Below are 11,842 nucleotides of genomic sequence, written 5' to 3'. Positions count from 1 at the left end.
TGATGTCTTCACACACACAAAAAAGAAACGATGACCAACGAAATTTTTAAAAAGCAATTGTTATTTAATATAAGCAGTGTATGAAGTGCTGCAGAGGGTGCTCTGAAACTTGCCATACCAGCTCGTTCTCTTTACTGTACCTATGCAGTGTAAATAAACATTTTGAGGAAAGTAATGCAAAAGTAATCAATTACTATTGTGTAATTCCTCAATTACTTTCGTGGGAAAGTATTTGATAGCTGTAACTGATTACATATTTGAATGAAGTAATTAAAATCGGTTACTTTTTTCCTGTAACGTGTGCAAATCTGGTCACAGTGCATATACTATGTGGGGATGCTCGAGCCCTCACGCAACCCCAGATGTTTTCCCCACATGGCTCTCACGTATTCTGTAATCCAGCTTCTCCCCATAGCTGAGCACCGGTGGCAGTCAGTGTGGTTGCAACATATTACGAGAGAGGGCATGAGTGTTGTGCTGCTAACACTACCGAACGGTGGGATTAGTCGGGCGCAACAGGGAGTAGGCTCTTCCGTCTTCAGCTTGGGGCCGGTGAGCGGTGTGGACATTTTGCGTGTGCACCGACCCGCTTCGCAGGACTTTCTTGCAGAAGGACTAGGAGTGGGGCAGCATAATGGACAAACACGATCATTCTAATGCGACATCATTCGTGTGACTGTGCATGTGAACGACTAGGCATTCGTGTCCAGCGTAGGAGTAAACATATTCGCTCGCTATCCAGTCGCAGCGAGTCTGATTTCCATGATTTATCATGCGCCCATCGGCATAGTAATTTGGCCAGCAGGCATTAATGTGTGAAAAATGCAAAAAATGCCCTTGTGACTGTTTGCACTACTGTGTTGTTCCCTTGCTCTAAGATCATGTGTGAGACGTCATACCTACCTATTAGAATCAAAAGCTGATCAAGCATAAAATCTGAGAAATTTCAACAAAGCCTAAGTAAGCACAAACACATCCTTGAAGTTGTAATTGCACACCGATGTGAAGCTCTGCAGCATGGTTGTAACAAGACACAACCAAAGAAAATGCAATCATTCACACATATAAGTCCTTTTTTATTTGCACTTTGTTACAATTATGTAATGCTACTTCGCATCCATAATCAAGAACAAATTATTATTGATAGAGTAATTAAATATAGATCAAGAACCAATTAGCCTTCACACAACATCCAAACAGAACCTTCGAAGAGCAATAATAGTGCACCATCATATTTGTCAACCTATGAACTTCAAAATTTGAAAACATAATGCAAATGCAACACCGAGAGGTGAGGAGAGCAAGATTAGTGTGCATTTAAATAAAGAAAAATTTAAATTTTCTGAAAATTAGGTGCGCTGGCAAGTATGCACCATATTTCTCACCTGAAGAAGACTGCGCATGCGTTTCAGCTGCACCTCCACCTGCGCCAGGTGCTGGTGGAGGTAGCGCTGCCGGAGAGGTGACGAAGGAACCGATGTTGGGCTACCCGTGCCGAGTTCTTTTGCCGCTACCTCACGGGCAAGGTTCCTGTGGGGCACATAGGGACCAGTCAGAAGCAGGGACGACATATATCCAAAAGACCTACAATCGCATGTTATATAATGAAGACGCACCAGACAAGAAAATATATTGCTTATATCCAACATTTGTTAAAAGCATACATTTGTCGCATGCTGACCCAATCAGACTCCTATATAATGAACGAGAATATAACGAATTACCAAATACAGTAGATCCTCATTGATACAATCCCATTATGTATGATTTCTCGGCTCCAACATTCGTGATTGAGAACTCAGAAAATGACCCATTATAGTTTCACTTATTTCTTACCGGTTTATATCTTCTTGGAAAACACTAACTTTCGGCGCCAACACTCAGTGCCTTGCCAGACTGCGGTCAGCTGAGACATTTTCACGACGCTAGATCCCACGAAAATAAAGGTGCAAGGCGCGTGCAATCCAAAACAGCAGTTACCCGCCGCAGCAGCTTCCCCGGAATACCCGCCCACCCATCTCGCGTGAAGACGTCAAGTGCGCACTCAGTCTCCTATTCCGGTACCACCAAATCTCCTCACAGGTCATTGCATGCCGCATTCACAGCTATCATGACCAACCCTATTGCGATAAGCATCTTCAGCTATCTGTTTCACAGCGCTTGGGGCATAGTGCAATCGGAAGCATATCGCATGCGTTTAAGAGGCGATAACCCAAATGCGCCGTCGGACCCCACTGCAGGCGGCGTGAAATTAGTGTAATGTATTGCGCGGAAGCACTGTGTTCTGGCGTTGCCCGCCAATTTGATTTCGTTTAGGTTACCCATCACTGCCTCAAAACACTATGCAATGGCAAAATGACAACGTGCGTCTCAGGTCAGGTCGTTTGAGCCCCACTAGATGGATGCATGTCGATTTTTCATGCCAGTGATTCACGTTTAAAACTTCCTACAGGCCAAATTCGAGAAGTGCAAATGTATGTCTGCCAAAGCCACAAAAATGACAATGCCGTCTCAGGCTCCACCAGCTTGGCACACAGATCATGCTGCAGATATTTGCACAATGCTTCGCATCACATAGACGCCAAGCTGGGTCTGCAAATATTTTAGTTACTTCGGATCGTAGATTTTTTTTTATAAGTATGTTTTTTATGTTCTTTTTTTACAGTTGAATGAAGTTCTACTGCATAACAAAGTAAATTTAAATAGTTTCTCACCAATAAGCGCAAGTAACAAATAGTACAAGCTTCTGGATAAATACCATATACATATACAACAAAGCTATTTGTGTGTCTTATGCAATTGCATTATGACATTTGAATAACAGTTCAACTATAACAAAGCAGCATACCTGCCCGCATACTCTCACACTCTCAAGGACACGACAATGAAGGAAGGGAAAACAGGACGTGGTAGGGGGTCAGAATGCATTTCTTTAGAAGTCTGCCCTAAGCACAGACCTTTTGCATGTTACTTATTCATGTGATTAATTGTAACTTATTTTCTCATGCACCACAAAGGCAGAAGCAAACTTGGAACATCAAGCAAAAACTGACAGACAACAGTTTTTAGATCTCACTTGCTTCAGGAGCTTGTCCACATAAACTACATTGAAGCAAATAGCTCTCTGATGTTCTTTAGCCATCAGAAGACTTCAAAGGGTATGATTAGAGACCAATGAGCGCAGGTCTCTTGGAACAAAATTAACTTTTCGTAAAACTAGGCAATCCGTTTGCATGACTGTAGAATGAGCCCAAATTCATAAACTTCACTGAAAATATGAGAGAGTTGGCAGGTATGGAGCAATGTTTTGGTGCACTAAGAAGATGAGCGAAATGAAGTACTAAACCTCATCTCTGGGGTGAGTGAAAGAAGTTTACCTGTTCTCTCGTTCAAGCCGCTCGATGATGCTCTCCAGCTCCTGCTGGTGGAGGGTGTCCAAGCATGGTGCCATAAGCGCATTATTGTGCTGAAGGTTAAATAAAAATAGCAGAAACATGCATTATTAAACATGATGCACACAACTGTACCAAGTGCAAGGAATGCAGATAGCAAGACAAAAGATTTGAACGTACATGTGCCAACTACCAAGTGTCGACTTTATTGAACACTGGCAAAAGGCACATTAGGCAACCTCAGCCGAGCGAACAGTAGCATCAAGTAATCAGGTTCAGCGAGAGATCCACAAGAAACCTACACAGCCAAGATCATGTATCTCACTAATCCAAGATAACAATAAGTTTTTCTTGGGGGCTGCTTGCTGAACATGACGCAGAAAAAAGGCGCGCTACAGCAGCGCTGTCTTTCTTTCTGCTCTGTCTGTCGCTGTTAATTTTTCCTTTCTGGTATCTCTTCACTCCAATATCATGTCGTCGAAATCAATAACTTCTTTAAGGAAATGCATTGAAAACTGGCTTTTGCAGCTGTGAGTGAATTCCTGATAAGGCATGTTTTCAGTATTTCACTCATGTTCCCCTAATGCTACCAATAAAATATCAGTGAGGCTTCAAAGCAGGAGGTACAATGGTGGAACAACCATATTTGACCTTTCGGAGCAGATTTGGCACAGCATTGCACGTGCATGATCTATGCACAAGACCTCAATATTAACTGAAGAAGTAAATAAATATAGTGGAGCCAGCTTTTTGAATATCAATGCAACAATCGGGATAAAAATTATCAGGCTAGTTTTATTCATCTTGAATAGGATGCCTCTCCCTGTGGTGAGCACCATCCAACGACTACGCTAAAGAATCTGCGACTTATCTTTATCTGAAGCTGTTTATGACCCGAAAGTCTCCTTGAGCAAGCTTCGAGTCACAGGGGTACAAGCAATACATGACCACACCTCAAACGGAACAAACATCAAGACTGCACAGTGCCAAAAAATTGGATCCTGAGAAATTCAATAAAAAAGCAAAAACAGCAAGCTGAGGACCAACGGCATTGGCTATATCCATGGCTACGGCAGCTTGGTTCACCTCTATTGTGACATGATAACAGCACAATTTAGGCGATGGTTTCAGTTTTACTAGTCAGGCAGCTCTAATGCCTTTCCGGTAAAGGTTTGGTGTAATTTTCTGCTAAAGTGCTATTTTTGCATCAGGACGGTTCTTGGGAGTGCTATCACAGCTATTCCACCCAGTAATGGTTGCATAACTAAATAGGAACTTATTTTAATTAATTAGGCCATCTCTGTTCCCTAATAAGTGTTTACTAAAGCAGTGTCGTAACCGGCTAATAAAACAAGCCCTCAGGTGAAAGGTATGTCGTAAGTGACACATGCAGCACTACGTTGCAAATTTTCTTTCCTCTCAAACTTTCCGTCTTTTCAACTACTGCTTGAAAAAAAAAGTCGCCTTTTCGCCACAAAGACAAAGCACTGATTGCGATAGCAATTAGTGGACAGCTATATGAAGTAAGGATAGTAGTTTTATTGGCAGTATAAACTTGTAAACAAAGACATACTATTTAAATTAACAAGCACGGCGTCACATGAACACAAGCCAGCATGAACACATCTCACTCGGTGAGCGTGGAGACTCGCTGTCGAAATGCTGCAGTGCGTAACTGTGGCAGCAGCAACAAGCAAATTGACTTTCCTGCTGCTGCTCACATCAACAGGAACTAAGCTGCGAAAACACAGCGACGATTTTATCATCCTTGGACTTTATACGGGACCTCACGGAAACGCCACCGGCAGGAATGCACCTAAGGTGTCCACATAATTGGTATCACAATAGAAGGACAACATAAAAAACAAATAACCTGATAATTTTCAGTTCTTTACCTCTACTAACTACAAAATAAAAAGAGAGAGAGAACAAAAAGAAACATGAGCACTCTATTTCAGCTCTTGAGAATAGCCAGCAAAGGAAGCCACTCACAGCTGCTGACTTCACACAGTCCACTTCATCCGACGGCGGCACTCGATACGCTTTCGGGCTTTGTGCTGGAGGCCTAAGAAAGAGTCAGTCAAAGATGTATACAAGATAGAATGTAGCATGTGTACAATGTTATGATAATAAAGAGTTCTATACTTTTTGTTTACAATCCATTTCACGCAGACTGGTTTATTCTAATGTGCTCACAGTTGCCCAGCAGTAACACTACTGTGTGTGCACACAATGCTCATTCCAGCAGCAGAAAGCGCAACACTGCTCTCGCTCCATGTCGAGCCGACTGAGCAGAGCACAACGGTGTGTCCGCTTGACTGTTTCGTCATTTTGCAGCCAACCGTACTGTGCATAGTTTACGTCTTTGGGAGAGAGACGCTTGTAAATAATGCAAAACCAATGCAGTTCTCTGCAGTGTCCGAGTGCATGAAGCATGAGCAAAGCGAACCATAAGCGACAGTTAGCTAAAACTGCATAACACCATGCAGCTTAGCCCGGACAAACGAAATGGCAAGTATTTTGCATAGGTGTGCAGCTCAATCAACAAGCAGGAGTGGTAACACCCAAATTCATTTTATAGCAATTTTTGAAGCAGGTAAAGCTTCACTGTGGAGCAGATTGGAGCAGACAAATTCTGATGTTGGAGCAGAATATAATTAAATGGGGTACCAGTTACAAAGCCTTGCATTCAGCAGCATTAAAGTGTTGAGAAGCAGCCTAAAGTCGTTTTTCATACTATTCTTGTACTCAGAGCTGGTGAAGTGACTGGAGGTGTTTTTCAACAGAAGATGTGAAGAAGCTAGGGTTATTTAACACCACAGTGGTCTATTCAAAGACATTTCTAAGTAATTTAACAGCACCAACAAGGTTGAACCAAGATTCTGCATGTCACTGACTTTGCTTTGCCATTCAGTAGACTCACTAGAAGCCCCACATCACGTGGAGTTCACATAGAGTGATTCTGTACAAGCCCCGCGAGTAAGCTAGAAGTCACGACAGTCATACATTCGTCCTCTCCTGGCTTCTCCTTCTCATAGTCGCCTCACCGCATGCGCTTTTAATTGCCACTCGTATCCTCACAAAGCTTTTTTCTGACTGCAGCAATATGAGGACTCGCGATCACTGCAACCGCGGAACTGCACACCACGTGAGTAAAAAAAATAAACAACCCAAGATAAAAAAGACACAGCTGGCAGCGCATGAACGCTCAAGCGCTGGTTTTCGCAGAAACGGTTTAAGCACAACCATGTGACTCCGCTCCTCCAACAGGGAGGCGTGGATAAGCTCCGGACTTCCTCACCTGCCGTCACTCATCGGCTCGGGTGGCAATATAAAGAAATGTCACTACCTTTATTTTTATGTAGAGGCCTGTTTGGGTGTAGAAGGGCTTTAATTGTGTGCGGCTGTTGGCACCCACTGGCGGCCAGAATACAAAAACTACTTTTACAATACCTCCGAGATTAACCTCACAATACCTTTCCTCATGCCGGTATAGTGCCCGCTATCTTTTGCTGATGCCTGGCGGAGCCAAAACTGTTTTGTTGTAGCGGGCTGCAATTTCGGTCATTTTTCCGATTTCGGCCCAATACAATTGGTGCAGTATTGCCACCCCTGAACAAGACACATAATGAGGAACTAAAATTACTTGGGTTCAGGGTTGGCTTGCAGGGGAAGGTAGCTGGGCCTAGGTTCGCGCTTCCAGCGCTGGATCTTCAGGCTGATAGTCTTCAGGACGCCTTTGACTTTTTCCCAGGAAGAAGTCTGCGAGTGTTGCAATGCAGTGAATAGAATGTTCGGCCAACACAACAAAACTTAGTTCAATTCTGGGGATTTACATGCCAAAACCATGATATGATTACGAGGCACACTGTAAAGGAGGACCCCGGTTTACTTTTGACTGCCTGAAGTTCTCTACAAATGTTGCAAACACTTGCAAACACTTTACAAACGAAATTGCTTGAATTATCTGGCGGTTCGAATTGAACAAGATGCAGAAAAGAGACCAATACAAACCACTGATTTATTTGGCAGCATTTGCCTGATTCTAACAGGTTTACAAATCAAACGTGTGCCCACTTTCGATGTGTCAAACGTAGAAAGCTAATGTAGAAATGACATTAAAGCTCCTAAACAAAATAGAAATCTAACGTGCCTCCAATTTTTTAGCAAGGAAAGTTGCTGAGCAATGGCAGCCAGTTTCATAGCTATATTAACGTTATTCAAGCCAGACAGTTGTATTAAAGGTCAGCTTTGCCGCAATACATCCTAGAGATGCAGTAAAACCGATGAACATTGCGAAGACAGTTCTTGTTTCGTGTCCAATTGCACCGTTCGTGCAGGCAATTTTTGGCCCAATGTTCTTCAAAAACAAAACAAAAAAGTATGTGTTAGAGTCGGGTAAATACCATAATCAAACATTTGGAGCTACGGTCACTATTTGAAAATCTTCCCAGGGCAGGCCGAAAATAGATGTTTTTAGAAAGAGATGATGTTTGTTCAACGAAAGCAAATTTTAGAATCGAAATAAAGAAAGTTTGGGGCCATAGAAATGCATGGACGCCTGCCAGGACTTTAGGCCTGCATTGAATTAAACGAAAAAGTCGAATAAAATGGAGTCGAATTAACGGGAGTATACTGTAATTGAATTAGAGAACAAGCTACTGAAGAGTGCTGAACAACAGGAAATAAGCCACAATAGAAAATGCTGACATTACTGAGCGACTCCACACAGTTATATTGTATTACAAATACAGTCGAACCCAGATATATCAGACCTACATACAACAAATTATTGTGTATAACAAACAGCAGTAAAATCCCTTTGAAAATTTTTTGTATAGAACTTTTATTTTACATATCGAATTATCTGCATATCAAACTTTTTTGTGATCCCTTCAGATTCTATATATATCTGGGTTCGACTGTATAGCTACAAAAAGAACAAACACTGCAAGTCAAGGTGTTTTTAACGTGCTATGCAGTTGCTGCACGAGGTTATTTGCAAAAACACTACAAATTCTTCTTCTTTCTTTCTCTTGTGAAGGCCAGAGGCAGCAGTGGCTTAAATGCGTGAAAAATCTGCTATGTAGCATCGCCGCAGGCAGACCCACCTGTTGGCAGTGTTCTTGCATTCGGTGCTTGATGGAATGGTTCTTGCTGACGTTGCCGTGCAAAAAGCAGCTTTGGCACAAGTCGTAGTTGAGGCACTGAAGGCACTGGTACCTGTCGAGAGGCCAGGATACATAATTACGAGTACATTCCACACTGACAACTGCTTGTCCTAATTCGCAGCAGCCAAAAGAGTAGTAGCTCACCTTAGACCAACGATGGGGTACGTCTTGCATGCTCCGCATTTCATTGGGTGTGCAACTGCAAGAGACACAACCGAAATTTATAGACAGCAGTGCGAGTGCTAGAACAGAAGGGATGCAATGAAACGGTTTGCAGGGATCTCATACTTACCGTCAATTCACAGCTACCTTCTAACCAAAACATTTGCTCGTCGCATACTTGCCCATTTCAAAAATGAGGTGGCAATGCCATATGGCCTCGAAATTTAAAGGGACACTAAAGAGAAAAAGAATTCTGCCTACGTTAGTAAATAGCGCTTCCGCAATAAAAAAAAAAATAAAGCCGCTCTTACTATGACAGGAGGCTAAGCCAGAAAAGGTGCAAGAATGAAACACAGGTGGTGTCACTGCTTTGAAGTTCCTGCAGCATCTCGCCATGATCTCAAGAAATTTTGCAATGTCTGCATGAGCCTAGTTATGTTTTTTCTGACCAAAATGGGCTACGCTGTATTATAAAGGAGCCAGAAACAGAATTTGGGAAAGTAAGAGCTTATACTGTAGTACAATGGCCAAAATAAGAAAAATAATTTGAAATACATGATGGCGCACCAGTGCACTGACAGAATTTTTTTTAAAGAATAAAACTGACTAATTTTTTCTATTAACAAAAATAGAGTTTTGAAAGAATAGTTAAATCATATAAACTAAGTGTGTTTCTCTTTAGCGTCCCTTTGAAGAACGTCTACAGTTAGGAAAAGTGTACGCTCAGCAAGGTCAAACAATGCACAGTTCCTCACACAGTGGACAGAAACTGCAATTACAAGCGATATGAGAATGGTGACGTGGCTCCTTACCATTTTCAGTGGACCTCATCCTGTAGAAGGTGGAGATCCAAACTAGGTTTTGTGGTTCCCGGAGCAGCCAGTTGAGGAACATGTCATCAGGAATGGCAGGCAGTGCTGGCGCGAGCTGGAAAAAAAAAAAAAAAAGTCTAGCAATAACATATATCGCACAGCAACACAGGCCAGCATTCCACAGTGCAAATGACAATTACATCTACTAAGCCACTGAACACAAAGTTTGTGCAGCCAATGATCTCATCAGCAGCAAAAGGCAGCAGTGACAGACCAATGCATGTCTGCTTCATTTGTAGCCAGTTTTCAAAGAGCAACCCAGACACCATGCAAACACGTTTAGCACTGTAGCAGTATTCTGTCAACTGGAACCATTTGGGAAATACTATTAATAATGGTTGACTGCTTTTGCAATGACAGTGGCTGTTAATTGACAAAGTAGTCTGGTGACAAACTGCCCTTTTGTAAACAAGATTCGCACTGCACTGCGTAGCATAAAGAAGCACCAAGCTAGATGTGTAAGGCTGTAGGCATAAAGTGGTGATGAATACATTCAATCCCAACTTCTTTACTTTGCGTGGCAGGAAACTGCAATACTGAGTTGCACCTTTACTTTACAAAATCTTGTCCCCATGTAGTAATTCTGTCTTTCAAGAATCCTGAAGCCTGCCAAGATTGTCGTAATTGCACGAATTGTGATGACAGTTTTATAAACCCATCACTCATTGGGTACAGCTGTCTCTTATTGCCTAGGCCAAAACGCACTAGGTAACACACTTAATGACAAACTTTGTATTAGTCCTTGTTATGTTCTGCAGGTTGAGGGTAGTTACATGTGTCAACAGGACGTCTTGGTTGAACAAGCAATTCGACTTAACAAGCAGACAGCCACCTCAAAACCATCCCCAGATACACTCTACGGTTTCACCATAAATAGCTACAAATTAGCAGATTACACACAAACAACCTACTCAAACAAATTGCTTGAGTGAAATTAAAAGGGTACCATTACACTTTAAACATTCTACTAATGCATTCGAGAGGAAGGCTAAATTATTCAGAATATTATTAAAATGGTAGAAAAGAAATACCAAGCATTGTTGGCTATGAAATTCCTCGTTCACAGCGACACCTTCTAGGTTCTCTATGCCTTACGTGGTGAGATCGGTAATGTGGAACACTTCATCTGGTTGTGCCTGCAGTTCCAACGGGAAAAGAAAGCTGTTGCTTCACAGCCTATGGAAGAAAGGCCTTCCACACGCGAGCTTTCAAGACTTAGTATTCCCTGAAGCCCGCACAGTAATCAGGATAGAAGTTCTACGACTGCCGATTGCCTTTCTTTGAGACATGGAACTGAGAAATAATGCACCCTTGATAACAACACGCGAGATCCTCAGGCGGTACAATTGCTGGTCAAACATAACAGGCTAACCTCGCCTGCTGCAACACCACCGACATTTAGGTTTACCTTCTGGTTTCCAATGATTTTCCGTCTTAAGATTTTCGGATAGCATGAAAATTTAATCAAGCCAGATGGCTCATAAGGCAGCAACTCTATAGACATTAGCAAAACTGAAATATAGATTGTATGATACTAACAAAACAATTTGCTTATGTTGTAATTCGGTAGGAAACACCTGTAAAGATTTCAGCTGCTATCTTGCCCATATAGAGCACTTCCAGCATGCTTGAAACACTAACACTAAAGAAAAATACTAAATCAGTTTAGACTAATAGGTATCGTTGCAAAACTCCATTTTCATTCATTCTGTGGGAGGTGGTTGATTACTAGAAGAGAAAATGAATGCCAATCTTCCATTTTTAGCGTTTCGTACCAATGCACCAGCATCATTGCGTTGGTGTGATGTAAGGATTTCAAAGCATATCTTGTATTTGAGCCATTGTGGTGCAATTAAAGTTCTCAAAGCCTGCTAAGTTCAGTCTTAAGCTCCTTTAGAATACACTGTTTCCCATCATTAATAATAAACAATTCGCTATGCCAGAGCAGATGGAGTCAAAATTCATGCCTTCACAAACAACTGTTGCAGGAACTTCCGAGGCATCGCTATCACCTGTTATTTGTTCTTGTATCTTTCCTCGCTTGTCAAGCTTCCCACTTGTGGTAACTGCTGCCTTTTTTGGTATTTAAGAAGCCTAATTTGCAAATTCAGCTAAACCTAATTTTCTCTTTACTGTTCCTTTGAAAGTTGTGTTGTATTCAAGCAAGCAAGCAAAAATAACCTCCACCTCGGAAATCTTTCATAATACGCAATCTGGCAGCATTCACTGCATCGCCCCCTTTCTT

General features: G+C 42.0%; 1 protein-coding gene across 3 annotated transcripts in view; it reads right to left on the bottom strand.

The window, feature by feature from the left end:
* LOC135903708 (dystrophin-like) overlaps window positions 1-11,842 on the bottom strand; it is a 37,523-nt gene that overhangs the window by 16,237 nt on the left and 9,444 nt on the right. For all 3 annotated transcript variants that reach the window (XM_065434063.1, XM_065434065.1, XM_065434061.1), the window contains exons 8-14: window positions 9,538-9,652; window positions 8,708-8,762; window positions 8,504-8,615; window positions 7,039-7,154; window positions 5,385-5,457; window positions 3,378-3,466; window positions 1,386-1,530 (exon numbers count right to left, since the gene is read on the bottom strand). In XM_065434063.1, the coding sequence (XP_065290135.1) occupies window positions 1,386-1,530; window positions 3,378-3,466; window positions 5,385-5,457; window positions 7,039-7,154; window positions 8,504-8,615; window positions 8,708-8,762; window positions 9,538-9,652 (705 nt within the window). The remainder of the gene's footprint in view (window positions 1-1,385; window positions 1,531-3,377; window positions 3,467-5,384; window positions 5,458-7,038; window positions 7,155-8,503; window positions 8,616-8,707; window positions 8,763-9,537; window positions 9,653-11,842) is intronic.

This window comes from Dermacentor albipictus, chromosome 9, assembly GCF_038994185.2.
Source record: "Dermacentor albipictus isolate Rhodes 1998 colony chromosome 9, USDA_Dalb.pri_finalv2, whole genome shotgun sequence".
In the NCBI taxonomy this organism is placed as follows: Eukaryota; Metazoa; Arthropoda; class Arachnida; order Ixodida; family Ixodidae; genus Dermacentor; species Dermacentor albipictus.
The sequence above is the reverse complement of the archived record's forward strand: the minus strand, read 5'-3'. Positions and strand labels throughout refer to the sequence as shown.